At 27.5% G+C, this 19,447-nt stretch overlaps 1 protein-coding gene across 1 annotated transcript in view; it reads right to left on the minus strand.

Moving 5' to 3' along the window:
* LOC129962950 (very-long-chain 3-oxoacyl-CoA reductase-A-like) overlaps positions 1 to 19,447 on the minus strand; it is a 74,796-nt gene that overhangs the window by 1,030 nt on the left and 54,319 nt on the right. Inside the window, exons 3-9 of the mRNA XM_056076954.1 lie at positions 2,333 to 2,379; positions 2,177 to 2,252; positions 1,769 to 1,885; positions 1,278 to 1,342; positions 1,139 to 1,183; positions 789 to 899; positions 367 to 432 (exon numbers count right to left, since the gene is read on the minus strand). Coding sequence (XP_055932929.1) covers positions 367 to 432; positions 789 to 899; positions 1,139 to 1,183; positions 1,278 to 1,342; positions 1,769 to 1,885; positions 2,177 to 2,252; positions 2,333 to 2,379 — 527 coding nt within the window. The remainder of the gene's footprint in view (positions 1 to 366; positions 433 to 788; positions 900 to 1,138; positions 1,184 to 1,277; positions 1,343 to 1,768; positions 1,886 to 2,176; positions 2,253 to 2,332; positions 2,380 to 19,447) is intronic.

Consider the following 19,447-nt stretch of genomic DNA (forward strand, 5'->3'; position numbering starts at 1 on the left):
TTTCATGGAATTTACTTAATTGTTTTTCCCATAAAATGATTCCTAAAAGAATTGTTGCAAACATTATCCGAGCTGCATAATTTAAATTTATTTTAACAATTGAAACCCATTTCTATAAAAAAAAAGCATAGACAAAAAACGTGCTTATTTAAGCTAATTTGACAATTAAATTGCCTTATTTTAAGTTAGTTTGATACAAAGGCTGAAAAAAGTTATCCGTGCAACCTTACAAGAGAACTTCTTGATTCGTTAATTAAAATGTTGAACTACTTCATGCTTAAATGTTGCACAATTTTAAATAATATTTCTTTATTTTTAAAGAAAGTCATGATAATAATCTAGCTCGACAAATGAGAGAAAAGTTACCTGGATAGTAATTCCTTTATCTTTATATTCATACTGTATTGCTCTTGAAAGGTAATCTACATATGCCTATACCAAAGAAGGAAAAATAGTTTATATACTATTTTAATGTGTTGATTATAAATCTAATCTTATTCAAATGCAAAAATGTTTTTCAGTATTAAATTCTCTTTCTGGATCTAATCTAAAACTAATTTATTGGCAGCATTCAATTGTGTAATTGATAAGTTTAGAATTTAAAATGTTTAATATATTCAAATAATACAAATCTAATTATTTCAATATAGCTCTGAAATAAATTTTAAGTAAATGGCAGACTTCTATATAAATCCATTGCATCTTTTGAAGAGGTTTTAAGTAATTTAGTCTTATATCCTCATTTGCATTACCTCTTTAATAAATCGTAAATATATGTATATATTTACCTTACATGCTGAATATACAGTAAGCATAGGCATTGGATAAATAGCCATTAGAGATGATACATTAATAACAATTCCTTTTGTCTTCATCATTGGCAACACAATTTTCATCATCTATAAGAAAAATTGCTTTTTGAATATGAAATAACATTTTTGTATAATAATCAGTTAAAAATCTACATAAAAATTTTGGGGACTTGTATAAAAGGGCTGGTTAATTTTATTCCACATTTTTTAAAAGTATTATTAAGATACTTGGGTCATTAAGAATAAAACTCAAATTTGCATGAAATAATATAAAGTATAATTATAAATATATTGTAATGTCTAAATCAATTAAAATATGAACTTACCATTGTACATGATGTAATATTCGAATTAATCAAGTCCCACATAACCTACAATTAATGAAAAATTCAACCTTCATTAATTTTTACACAATAAATTATATTAAATGACTTTTTGTATGGAAAATAGATTTTTGAAACTTACCTTATGACCATCAGGTACCAAATGAAAATATTCAGCATATTTATAACTCATCCCTACATTATTTACTAAAAGGATGAGATATTAGTTAAAATTTTATATGATTTCATTAAAAAAAAGTTTACAATGCTAAAAGATGAGAATTTGTATTCAAATCTATACATAGATCATTAATTGTTTAAATAAGATTTATAATCTCGAATATTTCAAGAATTTAATGAGATGTAAAACAAATAGCAATAAAAAATTTCCAATGCTCCAGTAATATTAATAATATTAAACAAAAACTGGGTAAACAATTTTAAAGCAATTATTCTAAACTTCATTTGACTCATTTCATTGTAGTGTTTTGATTTGATTTTTTGCTTGTTTTTTTTATTTTTGATGTAATAGAACAATTTTAAAGTGATTGCTAGAATATTTAAAGAATTGCAAGGAAAATTACTAAATATTTTAAATAGAAAAAAAAATTATTTGAATGAATACATTCTTACCTAAAACTCCTATTCCTCCCTCTAAATTTCTAAGCTGATTCTCAATTTCCTTGTAAATTCCTGGACCATCAGTAAAATCAATACATATAGTTTTGACTGACACTTTATGCTTTACCTCTAAAATTAAAGAAAAATAACAGTTGACCTGAGAAACGAAATTTTAAAAACTTTATTTTGTACAATGCAATTGAGAAAAAAAAAATTTAAAGAAAACAAGAAAGAAAAGTATTTTTTAAAAATTTACAAATAAACAGAGAAAAAAAACATGATAAAAGTTTTTTTTTAATCAGTCAAATAATCGATTCATACCTTATATGAATTAACATTTTGACTATCTCAATAGAAATTTTTGATAAGAAATTAAGTTTTAATAATAAGAATTTTGATACCCAATATGAAATTACTTACCAATTTCTTTCGCTGCAGAAGTGAGTTTCTCAACATTTCGACTGATTAAGCATATATCAAAACCTCTTGCAGCTAACTGTAAAGTCAGATATTGTTTTCAATCTTTTATGCAAAGTAATTATATAGCTTTTAAGTTTATTAAAGGAATTATGTTACCTCTTCAGCATAAGCTTTTCCAATTCCATCACTTCCGCCTGTTACAACTGAAAACAGAAATTTATTTAAAACTGTAAATAAAAAATCATACCTGGAAAAGGAATTAAAATTAGAAAATAATTACCAGCCCAATTCCCTAAATTACACCACGGGTTAAAGCCACGAAATACTTTTAAATGAAAATATAACTTCCTCAGTATGATAAATATTAATTTCAATATATTAATGCTGACAACAATAAAACCTATTGCCTTTAAATAGGTGCAATTTCTAATCATGTCAAAAATAATATAAATCATTTTTAATTGTCTTCTATATATAAATAAATACAAGTTAGCTGAGACGAAATTCTTTAAATTCCTGCACGGAAGTTATTCTTTTCCTTTTGATGTGTAACTTATCTCAAAATTGATTCAATTTCTAGACGCTGAAGGAAAATTTTGCTGCAGTATTCGCCACCAAGCTGACCGAACAAAACAAAAATCAAATGAATACAATTGCGGGGCAGCTGTTGAATCAGAACTAAAGCTTTTTTTTTTTTTTTATCCTTTATCGGCTACCTAAAAGTTGAGAGAGGATTTCATAATAGAGTACGTAAAATAGAAAATTTCCTTTTTCATTGTGTTTTATATGTGCTGGCCATTAATTGTTGAGATTATAAAACGTTCGGTGGGTCATTCGTTGCAGGATAATGAAATACATAATGAAGTATATATTTTCATAATTTTAGGTTAAAGATGTAGTTCTGATTCATATAAAAGCTAAAGATGTAATATCACTAAGTATTAGTGTTGTATCACTAAGTATTAGCAGTGTTGGTCTTCCTTTTTAATCCTACTCAAGCTTCGATTAATACAAAGGAAGTACTCAAAGCTATTATAGCATGAGCATTGAACATTCTTTCAATGTTTGGGTTCGAACATACATATGGCAGAACTAAAATTAGCGGCGGTTTTAGCTATTTTGCTGTCTTGGGAGAACACATTATGAGGTTCTTCTCTTGGGTCTATTGGTTCGAATAACATGAAAATTTAATATTAACCATCGGAAGTGGTCTCACCAAAACTTTCTCGCACATTTTCTTATACAAATGTTATCCCAGAGAAATCCTAGCCCGCGGTGGTTTGGCGGTAAGGTTTTGGCCTCAGAACTGAAGTATTTCAGGTGCGAGACCCGACTCCACCGAGGAACCGTCATGTAAGCGGGTTTGATGCACGTTCAATCCATCGGAGCCAAAAGTCTTCTCACTCGTGTGGTGTGGAAATTTGGAGAGGGGGTGCCAGATCAGGTGTCGTTCTCGTCGTCTGACTGCGGTTCAAGATTACGAGGTCCGACCCAAAATAGTCCTAGTATTGCTTTAAAACGATACGTTAATAAAACTAAACTAAACCCAGAGAAATCCTTGAATGGTATTGGCAAAACATTAACATTTGATGTGAATTTAGAAACTTTGCTGAATATGATCCTTGGCAATTTTTTTTCAATTAATCGCTTGCAAGCGATTAATAGTATCCGAAAATGCACTTGTAGTCACGAAGTCCCGTACCAAATTTGATATGTTTAAGTCATTGCGTTTTTGATTATTCCGTGTACATGTTTCTAAAAATACAGTCCGACAGATAGTCTACCAGTAGTTGAATTTGGCTTAAAATTTGACAAATGCCTACACTATAGATATTAAATCTGTGTGTTGAATTTTATCTCTCTCTTCGTTTTTTAACTATCGCGTTAACTTATATTCGAACAGCTATACAGATGGACTTTAAACAGATTTTACTCAAAATTTGATAGAAATCTGAAAATTCGGTGTAAAGACCGTGTAGCAAATTTCATCCGTCTAGCTCAAAGCGTTTTTGATATGTCTTTATCACATACTGACGAGTATTTTCCAAAAATTGTTTTTCGAACTCAGAGAGGTCTAAAATGAGGAGATGAGTCAAAATCTCAGGTTCGAAGTTTTTACTAATTACAATACTTTCTCTGCCGGCGTCCTGGCATAAGGGTAGCGCATTTTCCCCGGCGTCCCGGGTTCGAATCCCGGTTCGGGCATGGTTGTTCTTCTGTGTTCTATCTGTGAGGTGTGTGAATGTGCCCCCCCCCCCTGTAAAAAGGGGTTGTTCAAGCGAATGTGTGAGTTTCATCTTCATATGAGCTAGAAGTCAGACTTCTGCCCTCGGGTGCTTTACCCTTAGAAGCTACTGCACCCCCTTTCTGTGGTAGCGCGGTCACGACATCATCATCAATACTTTCTCTACACTTTGTATACGAGAAAATAAAAAAAACATATATATCCGTGTAGTATTTTTTGAAATGTAATTGTAAATATTTAGTTCAATAAAAAGTATAATCGGTGTGTGAATTGACATTAAATTTCACTAAATAATTCATTTTGATATCCGTTTCTTTCATATTTTTTATTTAGTTTGAATTCCGAAATTAAAATTTTCTTTTTTTTATTTAAATTAAAATTATACAAATCCAAGCTTTTTTACAAATCTCGTCGTACTTAATAATGCGGAGCATTAAGACAGGAAAGTCCAAAATGTATTACAGGAAAAGAAATGTATAAAAATGAATTTCTTTAAGTAATTTATTTCAATTGCTAAGGAATTAATTTTGTACTTTTTGTAGAACATCCATAATATTTTCGAACGAATTTTCTGCAAATTTTTATAATACATGCTGCATAGTAAAACTGTGGTAAAACAATTATCACATAATACGTAATAATAATATTATAACATAAAATTAACAGCAATTTTTATAATCAAAAGAAACCTTCTATGAATATGATATATAAGGACTTGACATGAAGAACTTTGGAAGGTTGGAGAAAAGAGTATCGAAGATAGTATCTCTAATATCTGGTTGTGATACAATATTACAATTCAGGTTAAAGCCAATTTTCTAAACTAGGTTAAAATTATAAATTAAACTAACGACAAAATCTCGGAGATTTAGGTGTGAAGAACCCAAATGCTCCTTCAATGTACAGTCGTCACTGGCAAAACTATGAAATCTGCTCTAAATAACTTTCACATCAAAATTGGATATTAACCTAAAGAACTAAACTGTCTCTAAGAATATAAAAAGAATATAAGAATTATATTTCCAAAGTAAATATAATTCTTCTGTAAAAGAATATAAAAATTGTATTTCTATATTTTCTTCAAATTACATTAAATATTTATATAAAAGCAAGCAAGTCAAACTCGGCATTGTAACCTCACGTATATCTAAAGTCTGAATAAGTTTACTAACTTTTGCAAACGGAGTTCATTTAAATTTCCTGCAAGACCCAAAATTAATGTCGCATATAGTAAGTTTTGCAAACAAAATTTTCCTATTATATAAAAAAAAATGCCATTTTTTGAGACTGGTTCAAAATTTGATATAGATCTGCAGTACTAACAGAAAGAACAATTCAAGATCACATTTTTTTTTTTATTAATCTCGGTTTTTTTTAAAAATTAATTAACACGCTTATAGCCCAGCAGAAGGATCGATTGATAAATTTTCTCATATTTCATCCAAAAGTTGATAGAAAACGACTACTTGAGCGAAACACCGCATAACAACTACATTCATCTAGTTCGTATTGTTTTTGAATTATTGCTTGTTCGTATTGTTTTGAACACATTACAATGCACAGCATGCTTTATTTTGTAGAAAGTTAAATAAAAAGATTCTCTAGAGCATGTTAAATTGTTAATGCAATAAAAATAATCAATTCTGACTCATTAAGCTGTGTAACATAATTGCAGACCATGACTTTTACACCAGAAAAATTGTGGGTCATTACGTGATTGAAATTTCCGCAATTTCAACTAGTTCGTTTAGGCGTTGACCTTAAAAGTCACTCGGGCAGGTTAAGGTCAAATATTAGCCAAATAGTTCTTTTAATCTGTTGCAATTCCATTAAAACACTTTTAAAAAAAACATATACATATTCTTGAGAGAGTTGAATATTTTGAGAAATAATTGTGAAACGTTAAAATTTAACAAAACAGATAATTCTAATATAATATTTTTATTTATCTGTACTAAATGAGCTACTTTGACTTCGACAAATCTTCTAAGGCAGTAAAATATCTCAAACGATGGATCAATTAATCTGCCTTAAAGAAAAAGAATGTAAAAATTTGCACAAAATTCTTTTTATTTTATTAAAATTATCAAACACATTTTTATTAATCTGTAGGAAAAACCAGCGGGAATGATGGCCAAAAAGTTTCTAGCCTACTCCTTAATAAGTTTGTCATGCCACAGAGCGCCTTATATGCCATTGGCATATAATATTTATGAAGTGTTAGCTTTTGGCTTGAATTTAGCACTCCTATTGAATCTGTCCTTGGGGAATTATTAGGTGGGGAATCCCTAGCATGAGATTAATAGTATCAGAAAATCAAATTTGTGTTTTAGACGCATTGTTCTGAATCGATTGAAACAAAGATTTGACACAAAACTGCCTTTATATTTACCAAATTTGATACATTTAAATCATTGTATTTTCGAATTATCGCATTTACATATTTCTGAAAGTACAGACCGACAGACAGTCGACTCGTAGTTGGATTTGGCTCAAATTTTGACAGATGTCTGAATCGAATTTCAGCTCTCTTCGTTTTGTAATTAACGTGTTAACTTATATTCGAATAGCCTGACAGACGGAATTCCTTTGAACAAATTTTGCACAAAAGTTAGATATATATTTTCAAATGTAATGTAAAAAACATCTACTAAATTTCAACAGTCTAGCTCAAAAAGTTTTTGAGTGATCATTGTCACAGTCGGACATTTTCTAAAAATGTCCGTCTGTGTTTCGAACTCAGGGTGGTCTAAAACGTGGAGATTCGTCAAAATCTAGAATTCAAAATTTTTTGGCGATTGCTATACTTTCTTTATACTACGTATACGAGAAAGTAACTAGATAGTAAGCATTCCTGGTGTTAGAGAATTCAAGTTCGTATCAATATTTTCTCTCTAGCCGATTACTTGCAAGATACAAATCAAACGAATGAATGAAAATATTTAGAAAACTAAGAAATTTTTCAAAATTTAATAATTATTTTTGATTTTTATTCCCCCTTAATTTTCTTCAAGTTGTTTTATATAATAAATTATAAAAATTAATATTATTGAAATATAGTAGAACAGTGTATTATGATTTTTTTTTAATTCAAGAGCGTTAAAAGCAAAAAAATTTCTGTGATCGTTGATGAATCATTTTATACCTTGAAAAATTTAGAATATAATAAAAAGCAATAGATGACCAGTACACCAATTGGACTCAGTAAATATGCAATTTTTGTCGTGTAGCGCATTAAGGTTAAAATACGAGAGAAGCGATGCACCTTGAAGTACACGTACTTCCTGCGGCGCCGAAATAAAATAGAAGTCATTAACGACATTTTTGCTAAACTTTTATCCTAGAGATCGGAGAAAAAAAATGGAATATTAAATGATACTACACGTAACACAAAACGTTCTCAGGACGGAGTTACATCCTTTTTGCAGGAAATCCTCCAAATTGCAATCGGCGCCTTTTAAGAATAAAATTTTGAAAGACAGCATCCGTCTTCCTTATCGTTTATATAATATATGCACGATAATTTATAATATAATAATTCGTATATATATTATAATTCGCATATATAATATATATATACGATATATTATATAGATATGAATATATATATACTTATCGTATATATAATATTTTAAATAACATTATCCAAAAAAAAAATTTCATATTTATTCTATATATTTCTTATTTATAAAAATTTAATCATTTACGTAATAGTTAAATTAATGTAATAGAAAATGTAAACACTTTCCATTTAAAATTTTAAAAATTACTCATTTAATGAACACAAAAATAACCATATAAATGTATATTATAATATATCCATATTTATGTAACACTACAAAGTCAATGGTGTCTAGTTAAAATGACATGACAAATTTCATCTAACTAGATCGTTGCGTTTTTATTTTTTTCACTTGCACATAATCAGATTTTCTGCCTACAAACTGCATCCAAAATTTTTCAAAAATCTATAATAATCTATAACTGGAACATATGCCAAATTTCATCTATTTAGTTTAAAGTGTTTTTTTTTTTATCGTGTTCACAGTCATATCTCTTAAAATGTTTTACTCGTACTCAAGATCTAAAACACGAAGTTTCATCAACGTCTCCAGGTTTTAGAATTACAATATTTTCTCATACTTCATATACGACAAAGTAAAATTTAATACGCTAAATGTTAATATTACCCATTCGTTATTTTTTTTAGAAAATTTATAACTAGCAGAAATTATTAAAAAGAGCTACATTTGACAGAAAAATGTATTCCTTTTCAGCAGGGAGAGGGGTTTCAGACATGTTTAATACTTCCTTGATGGCTACAAAACAGCATTGTATTATTTCTCGACCTTGAAGTCTTGCACGAAATATTGCATTTTAACCACCAGTTGATGGTATTGAAGATCGTTAATGATCGAAGTACAGAACCTAACTACAATTCACACAAACCTGTTTCGTTGTTTTTCAAGGCCAAAAGAAAATGTCTGTAAAAATAAGTAATTAAGTATAGGTTTTGAGTTTGAATTCTATTTCCCTGGAGTCATCCAAATGATTTCGATGTTTTCATATGCATAATATTCTAGAAGAACATTATATTTCTTATTATAGAATTTGTAAATGGTAATAACTGCTGGGAGAGATGAAATAAACAAGCACTAAAAATGCATTTAATTCCAAATTTAGTTTCATTACAATACACCATCGATTTCAAAAATTTTCATTAATTTGAAAAATAGAAAAAAAATCACTTAAATAAAGCATTAATTCATTAGCAAAATAGAAAAAAATAATATGAATAATTTATAAGTAATTTAATCTAAAATATACAAGAAAACGGATTACGTCGTTGTTTCGGTTTTTATTTATTTTTTCTTATTAATTATTTTAATAGAAAATAATCATCTGTTTTGGAATGCTATATTTGATAGAATAATGCAACGATGGAATACTCTTGGAATGACAGAATAAAAAAAACAAATGGAATAGTCTTGAATAACACTTCAAATTAGCTAAATGAATTTTACTTGGTAAAAAAATATATATATATAAAAAAAATCATCCAATTTTATATAATCTCCAAATATATGCACTTTGATTTCTAATTTCGCTCATTATATTAGAATATTTAATATGTTCCGATTTTAAATTGCAGAGCAATTTTTTTTTGTCTATTATTTTTATTTTAGAATTTGTTATAATTTTGCACAGTAAAATATTCTGTATTCTTTATAGATATTTATATTGTCAGTATTTATACTGACGTATTGTGTTATAACTATTTAACCCTTTCTAGGGCAGTGGGAAGTATGCTTCCCACCAAATTTATCAATCTTTGTATGAATTTATGAAGGTTGGCATAAGTTCTGACACATTTTTTTAGTAATCAGAAACTTAGATGCTTCCGTTCTTTATCTCAGACAAAATGATGTGTCTTGATTTGTTACTTAATTATTAATTAACCAAATTAATTAATGAATCAAATTAAATTTATCTAATAAGCTAAATGAATCCCTTTTCTTATTCTAATTTCAAGCCTAAAAATATTTTAACATAATATGACTAGAAAAAAATGGCCCTTTAAAGGGTTAAATCATATGAAAACTATAAAATTCTTTAAAACATTTCTTATATATCGATGTAGAAATTTATTTATTTATTTTATTGAAAATTGTAAAAAAAAAAGAAATGTTTTAACTCAAAAAATTATTTCGTTTGTTTCTATTATTTCTCATATTCCACCTGTGAGAAGGGGAAAATTTTTTTTTTATTTAGTATATAAATTATCTGGAACCGATGGAAATGTCACATATTTTAAGCTCTATGTTTCCAGATACAGGGGAAGCACTTGAAACTTAATCTTGGTGCTATGATATACAGCAGACACAATTTGACAGTTTATTTTTGAGAAAATGAATGATCGATAAGAAAGAAAAAGAAAAAAAAAATGTGTGCCCTTCACTTTATGGACAGGCCTGAAACCAGACATAAAACCTGTTTTAAAGATAGAGAAAGTAAGTGTAGTATTCAGAAAAAGGAAACTCGCAGGTGTGACGTTTTTTTTTTTTCTTCTCTTTTCTTTTTTGGTATATCCTGCTTCTATGTTCCCGTTCCTTACTTCCTGCTGTGAACAGCATCTGCATCTTTCTTTCTATGGGTTAAATTCGTAGTCCTAAACTTTGCGATTCTAGGCGCATTGAGGGATTCTACATTTTTTCCAAAGCGCTCTTTGTGTATTCTATCAAATATTTTCTAATAAATAGTAAATATTTTTTGTTTAGATCAAATAAAAATAAATAAGAAACACATTTTAGTTTATTTTATTAACAACTAATTTTATCTTATATAAGAACTTCGTGAATTTATTTTAATAAAAGAATATGCAACTACATATGCCTTCTCACTATATTTTCTACATATTATTTCTACATATATTTTCTCAAAGCCCAGAACTGAATTGGATTCCGCAACCGTTGCGACAATAAATATCGAAAACCCAGTTTCTCCCAAATATAAATAACTATAACAAATAATAAATATGGTCAATAACAAATGGAACTAAAATTTCCTACGCTTTAGAACTTACTAATAAAATTTATTTTATACTGACTATCAAACCCCAGTTGACTATAGTTACTAAATTTTCTTTTAATGAATTGTCAGAAGACAAACTCAGTCAGATAATGTTCTTCTGCAGGAGTAAATCCGGGTGAGGCAATATTACTAAATGGATCTTGAAACAATCCTTAAGTTATTGATACTATAATTATGAAAATATATTCTTCAATCAAGGTTATAAGTGATTTACTACTATATATCTTGTAACGCTTCTGTGAAAGAGTTATGACTTTTAAGAGCCAATAAGTTAAAATTAATTTAAATATTTAAACATTAATGCAAATTAATTTAAATATTTAATAATTTTAAGGCAATGAAAAAAGTTATTAGTTTGTTGAGAATGTTCCAACCCTTTTAGAGTAAAATTTATAAAAAGGGCTAAGAGAAAAATAGTTTCCCATGAAAAATTTCTTTAAGGTGCAGTTAATCAGAGGTAAGTTTCGTTTAAATAGTCTCGTTTTGACAAAGAATTATTTTGAAACAGACCTCATAATTTCGAATCTTGACCAAATGAAGATAATGACATTCTTCTCCGCACTTTCACACCACACTTCTACATTCGATACTCATGAATAGTAAATTCACGTGCATTTCTGTGTACAGTGAGCAACTAATAGGGAAATGAGTCTCGAACATGAAACTATTAGGTTTCGAAACCAGAATTTTGTCATCTGGCCATGGTAGATGTAATCAAGGCCGGAAATGAGTCATGTTGCAGGGGTCCTTAGATAATGTCAGGTTTTAGGTTCCCTTTTTTCTCCAACATCCAAAAAGAGATTTATTATTATTATTATTATTGTTTTGAATTTTCTTTTTGTGTCAGCATTCATCTAATTGAAACAACAAATCATTCATCTACAGGTCACTAAACCTTCAACAGATTTGATTTCAGTATATAGTGTATAAAAAATTTAAAATTTAACTTTAAAAGCAATATAAAACATGCTAATCAATTACACAGCTTTTTTAATATTATCTAAATACTCCAATGTAAAGTTTGTCAAGATTGTTAACTTGGACTACGAAAAAAAAAAAAAAAAAAATTGCACCTCATTGATTTGCAAATGAATTTTAAAACATGAAATGAAATTCTAAGCACAATGGTCTAAAATTCAAACATTATTTGATTTTAATTTGAATACGTTCGTGTACGGGGCTCTTTTAAATGAAAACACTAGATGACTCTGAAAAAAAATCTTGAGACTCAGGCAGCACCGAAAAATATGGAGTTTCAGGTACTTGTCTATTTTGCCAATTTGATGATGTAGCTTTAGCCCTAATTATTCTTAAGCTGCATTCGTTAGCGTAATCGGTGCTGTTACTTCGAGCGGAAAATATGTGATAAATTTACTACTTTATTTTTGTTGCATTCAATCAAGATTTTTTTTTTTCTTTTTGCTAATTAGGTGCAACAGGGAATTAATAAGAAAACTGTCTAAATGTTTACCATTTATATTATTAGATAGTTGCTTTTGGCCACCAGTTGGATCGTAGGGTATATTGGTTGTATTTAATTCTAATTAAATCGATTGGATATTTTCCATGCCTATGATTCCGCCTGCACTCGTTAAAAGATGTGTTCTTAAAAGATGCATACTCTCTGTTTATTAAGTATATGAACCTTTCTCATAGAGACCACTCCTATGATGTAATAAAATGTAAATCTTCTTTTATCTTCTAACATTCGCGCTGTTGTATTTTATTCGTCTTGTAAAATGCACAAATAATTAACATAATTATTCTTCTTTAGCTTTCAACAATGGAAGAAAATCATGCAATTTAGTATTTAATGAAACAATAAAAACGGTTTGAATTTCAGAGCGGCGAAATAACCTACAGTTAAAAATTAAACAAAAAAAAAGAATTTTTTTTAATGTCAAAATACCAGAAAAATTTGCACGACTATCAAATTAGTATAATTAAAAAGAAATTTCTTTAGATTTCAAGATGATGTAAAATTATTTTTGTATTGTAATATTTTTCGGAAGTTTTAATTGCAAAACGACACTATTTTGTTTAATTTTTAATTAATTAATTCGAATAATAATTTCAAAAAAAAAAGGAAATGTCACTCCCAGTCTACCCTCTAAAGCGTATATGTGCCTAGTTTGGTAACTCTAAGTCAAACAGTCTGGGCGGTAGAGCACCAATAAACACGTATGCACGCACACGCATACATTCATCTTTATTATTAGAAGAGATGTGCGGTTAGAAGCAAACGTCTGTTATTTAGATAGAAACATATACTTCCAAGACATATATATATATATATATATATATATATATATATTGAACAAGTAGAATACAATTATACAATTCTATAATAATTTCTGTGAGGTTTGGGAAAAATTATAGAAAAGTACTTTTCAAAGTATTTTTAAATTAATTTGCAACAATTGTGGTATTGGTGTATGCAGCCAGGAGACAAAGAGGAGTATCGATGTCTAATACACCATTCTTAAGAGGCGTCATGGAAACATAACATTAGTGCGTCTACTTATATGTCACTAGGAACAAAATAATCATAGTGTCTCCCGGGTGACTATTGAATAGTAATTTGTTTATTCAGCAAAAATGTATTTCTCTAAAATTAAAATAAAAACACTCAAGAAAAAATAACTGCAATTTATTTTCATATTAGTTCAGAATTCTTATACTCGGTGTTTAATATTATACTTTCCTTATTTCAACTGAATTGAACCAATAATTATTGTTTGTTCAATCAACTAATATAAAAAGAAAGTTATCTTTTGAGAAGACTTATCTGTAGCATATGACTTCTTATGGCCCCTTACCTGTTAATCACAACAGAAAATGTCCTTTTAAATGTAATTTATTTTTATTTTTTTCCCCAAAAAGAACTTATTTATCTTTATTTTAATAAAAAAAGTGAAATATACCAAAGAAAAATATTACTATATAATAATAATAATGCCAGAAAACCCATATTTACAATTTTAAAAAAATTGGGGCAATCAAACGAAATATAATCACTTTTTATTATTTTGTTTAGATCACCGTAGTCTGCATAATTTTTTCTAAGAATTTCATATGGAATTTCAGCGGTTACATTATATATCTTGATGCTGAAATGAATGGATTTAAATTCTGTTTTTTATATCTAGTGATTAATGCGTGGGAAGTACGGAAATTTCTGCAATTGTTCAGAAATTCAGAGTAAAACATCACATGATCAGAGCATTGGAAATAAGGAGGAGGGGAATTCTTGATTCCCCTCTCCCTTAATTAATAGCAAATTCCTAATGGTACTCTCAAAACAATTGGTCCCCAAAAAACTTTCGCGAATACTCTTTAATAAAGCTCATACACCAAATTTCACCCATCCAGTTCAAAGCGTTTTTCAGTTATGTGTTAAGTGACACAAAAGTCATAATGAAAAAAAATCGGGGAAGCGGGGGGACGTGATTGAGAAAGATCTGAAATATGACTCAGATTCGAATTTTCGATGATCACAATACTTTATATTTGTTACTTCATGCACGAAAAAGTAAACTAAAAAAGGAAACAGAGAAATGCTTTATTGAAATTCTGCTTGTTATTATCTTCTAACATGTTATACTTTCTCTATTTAATTGCAACATATTTTCTCAGCCAGACAGATCGCTAAATCTGTTACATACTAGCATTATTCAAAGAAACAGATTATTTTCTTATTCAAAAATGTCAAAGTTAATGAAAGAAAAATAGTTACTTATAATTGTAATCACTTTAAACTCATTTTTCTTACGATGCATATTTCATAACAAAACAGAAATGGGATACTATTATTAAGCTTCTCATTTCTGCTTAGCAAGTTTGATTGAATTCTTTGGCAACAAAAGTTTAACTATCATGTTCCTAACTTCAAATATCCGGTATTTTTTATTGATTTTAATTTAATTTTTATAAAATAAGATTTAAATACCAAATATTAATCAAACTGAAATATTAATAGCAAATCATCTTCATAGAAAGTTTGTTTAAATATCTCACGTACGAAAAACAAACCTAAATTGTGAGCTATTTAAAAAAAAAAAAATAGTAAAAATATTACAAAACTTTGTCATGTAAATACTAAGTATCATAAAAGAACTTTAACACAAAGATTGCAACAGCGATCTGTTAAATTAACGAGTTCGTAAATAAGCTATTTTTTTAAAAGAAATATTTGCATTACATTAACTCTAATTTGAAAGTACGAAAAAGTCGCAATGATGGCGTTTTTAAAATTAAAGCTTATTTTTATTTAAATTTAAATAAGATTTGTAATCAACCCATTTCATGTAGTAAATCAAATAAAAGCATAAAATTACATTAAAAAACATTGCAAAAAAAAGAATAATGATGTTCTCGATGCTCCTAAAATCCGGTGTTTCTAGGGGATTGTCTATTTTGTCTGTTTGATAATTCGGTCGTGTTACTCTGTCAATATTTGCTATCCATAAAAATTTTAAAATAATAAATCACTTCTAAATAATTTAATAAAAATAATAAATCCCTTCAAAATAATCTAATAAAAATAATAAATCACTTCTAAATAATTTAATAAAAATAAAAATTCACTTTTAAATAGTGTGATAAAAATAATAAATCACTTTTAAATAATCTAATAAAAATAATAATCACTTCTAAACAATCTGATAAAAATAATAAATCATTTTTAAAAAATAAATTGCTTCTAAAATCGTAAATGTTTTATTAAACATTCTAAATGCTGTAATTTATATAATTTCTTTTTAGCGCGTATTGTGCTTTTTTAAATAGAATTTAATTATTGCATTCTTTTCGAATTCTCAGAATTTACATGGAAATTGCATTTAAATTGCACCATCTATTTAGAAGTATACATATACTAATCACATGATAAAAATATTTTTTTTTTCGAAAAATGATTTTACATCCTTGAAATTACAAAACATAACTATAATCATTTTTCCTAAGGATTTTTATTTTATTTATTTATTCATTTTTCTGAAGATTTTCTTCCCTTTTCCTTAATTTACTAAAAGAAAGATAGAAATGCATTTCAGAAAGAAATAGAATGTAAACAGAATTAGAAACTTGGATAATGCTCAGTCACGTTTATGTAGGGGAACCCTATTTCATGAATTCTTTTTACTAAAAAATTCGTCGTTATTAAAAAAAAAAAAAAAAAAAAATCAAAAAAATGGATTATATGAAAATTTTAAACTTACCATTATTTACGAAAATGGTCAAAACAAATTTCAAAAACAAAGTGACTTTTTTCGATTAACATCGTAATTTGGAATTCTCACAAAAGGATTATGAGAAAGTAAGAAACAGATTGATAAACTTTATTCAAGCAGTGAGTAATAAGACATTAATACGCAGACACCCTTTGATCCAAATTTTCCTACCATACAAAAATTAAAATGCTTTAGTCAAAATCTATTTAATTAATTATAGGCCACAACACTAAAATAGACCGTAATTTGATAAAACGGAAAATGAAATCATTTTATTGAGAAAGAGCAGCTTTGTGGAACAGGGATATTTTTGAATCAGCGAAATTAGTTTGATTTTTACAATCTCTTTTATCATCTTAATCTAATTTAATTAGTTCAGTTACTTAGCTAATTTGATTATTTAGTTCAATTAATTTAGTTAACTAACTTTAATTCATAAAAGAGCTTGGTTAAATTTGTCTTTTAAGAGTTGCGCCAAATGATTCTGCAGCATATTTCTTCATGCTGTTATTTAAGCAGGCGTTCGGTGTTTCTAAATTCTATAATTATAAAGTGAACATGATGGGAATACACTGGAACAATAATTCTTGTCAAAACGTTAATATTATCCAAAAGTTTTATGATTCATAGATTTGTATTTTTTTACAATTTATTTACTTTGCATTAGTAACATTTTTTAATCAGCCTGCCTGTGGCTTTTCTGTAAGCCCAGTGACCTAGGTAACTGCCTAGTCGGAAATCTGCCTTTAAATATTAGTAAGTATATTGAAAAACCCGCCCACGTTCATTCGTGTAAGCGTCACAGTGAGATAAACTAATATTTATCAATTCGTGTAGACGTATAGATCATTCTGTGGACCTGATTAAACAACTTAAGTAAATTATCACGATTAATAAGAACAAGTCAAAGAATTTTATCTCTGTATATTACGTTTCGAGACGAACGTGTTATCCCTATTAGTATAAGATTTGTTCTGTATCTTTCAATATATAGTTTCAAGTAAAAGACATTTATTTATTCCACCCTATTGTTCGACAACCGTTTAAATTATTTTCAAAAATTATTTCTTTGTTTATATAAAAATTATTTTTATTTAAAATTCAAAATTTGCGTATCAATTTATAAACTAAGCAAAGCAATGTATTTGAATTGCTCGTTCCCATAGCTTGACTGAGAAAAACACTATTCCAATCAAAAATTAAAATTCATTTATAAACATATCCATTAACAAAAGAAACCGTAGTAACTCTTTCGAGAAGTGTTATAAAATTTTAAGTGGTTTCTTTGAAACTTTCTCGTATACTCCTTAAGGAAGATGTAATAAAAAAAATTGTATATTTGTATTGATATTGTAAAAATTGTGTATTTTAAATTGTAATTGTAAAAATTGTGTATATTTATTGTAAAAATTAAAATTGTAAAAATTGTGTATATTTATTGTAAAAATTAAAATTGTAAAAATTGTGTATATTTATTGTAAAAATTAAAATTGTAAAAATTGTGTATATTTATTGTAAAAATTGCGATATTTGGGCAAGACTAAGAAAGCCATGAGTGCTCAAATTTTTATTTTTAAAATCTCACAGATCAGTGTTTTATTCTTTGTAATATAATATACAAACTGTAAAATTTTGGCAAAGCCGTGAACGGCATGAGTGCTCAAATTTTTATTTTCAAAATCCCACATATGAAAATTTATTCTTCATGGTATAGTATTGTGAAGAAAATCAAATATGCATTTTAGACTTTTTTTTTTTTTCTTCTTTTTTACCAATCGAAATCAAAAGTTGACACAAAATTAATTTTGTTTTTAAGTGCAAGTTAAATATTTTTTTAAAATTATTTAATGAATATTTAAATATTAATTAATTAATATTTTAAATTAAAATTTTCATTGACATTATTAAAAATTATTATGAGATTACTTAATGAATATTTCGTATATTAGAAAGAAACAATTATATCTTAGTGAAGTTTAAACGAAAAGATTTAACGAATCGAAATAGAAAACACCTTTTCAACATTCTGAACATTTAATATATTCTTTTGTATTTAACTTCTTATAACTGTATTTATTATTTATTCCTAATAGAAAACATTATTTTTAAGTATAAGTTAAATTACAAAATAATAATAATAATTTGTATTGAAAGAAAATGTTTCACTATAAGTTGATTAGAAAGTACTCATAAGATTTCTATACCATGTACAGAAACTGATCTATTAATATCTGTTTTCTATTTTAATAATTTTTAATAAATGACTCACAAGAATTCATTTGACCTAAAATATAAAAATTGTATCTTAAAAAGGTTTTACGTTTTTTATGTTAATTATATATTTGTTTTGGGTTTCTCTGGTCATCAATAAATGGTTAGATATCTATAGCGGACCTTTTTTTTTTTTTTTTTTCTCATTTTTTTCCTATAGAAGGGTTTTCGATTTCTTAGAGGGATTTCACGTTAGAAAGGAACAATGGAATGAAAAGCATTGCAAATAATCAAATTTTGAAGGAATAATCGGCTTTCAAATATTGCATTTTTGGAACTGAATATTAAATTATTATACCATCAAAAATGATATTTATTCCTCCATATAATTAAGTCAGCGGCAATGTTTTCTCCTTCATCTTCTTGACTGTTCTTCTATACTCTGCACATTCTGAATATGCAGCAAAAATGGTGAAGTAGAAAGATTTGAAACTTTCGAAGGTAACGGTAACCCGCAAGCTAAGTGCATCCTCCCCTACTTTCACTTTCGCATGAAATGGCGCAAGAGACCTTTCCGCTTCGTATTGTAAAAAAGGAAACTAAGTATGCATTTTGAAAACCATTTTTTACATTGAATGGATTTAAAATTTGTCACAAATCTACAATTTCGGCTACTAGAATGCGTACCAATTTAGTTTATCCAAATCATTGCATTTTTGAATTAATGCATTCATATACACGTAAATATGTAAACAAATAATACTTCCGCTCTTCACAGATTTAATCAAAAATTGAATGCACAGAAATGTTTCTAATAATAAATCTGCATCATTAGAAATACCAAATTTCATCTATATAGATTTGGATTTTTGAGTTTCATATCCAAATGCATACGGAAAGATATAGATTTTTTTCAACATATTTTATTCAAATTTTCATAAAACTTCAATAAATTGTATTAATACCAAATTTCGTCACCTCTCTGTATTTTTC

Source organism: Argiope bruennichi, chromosome 3 (genome assembly GCF_947563725.1).
Source record: "Argiope bruennichi chromosome 3, qqArgBrue1.1, whole genome shotgun sequence".
In the NCBI taxonomy this organism is placed as follows: domain Eukaryota; kingdom Metazoa; phylum Arthropoda; class Arachnida; order Araneae; family Araneidae; genus Argiope; species Argiope bruennichi.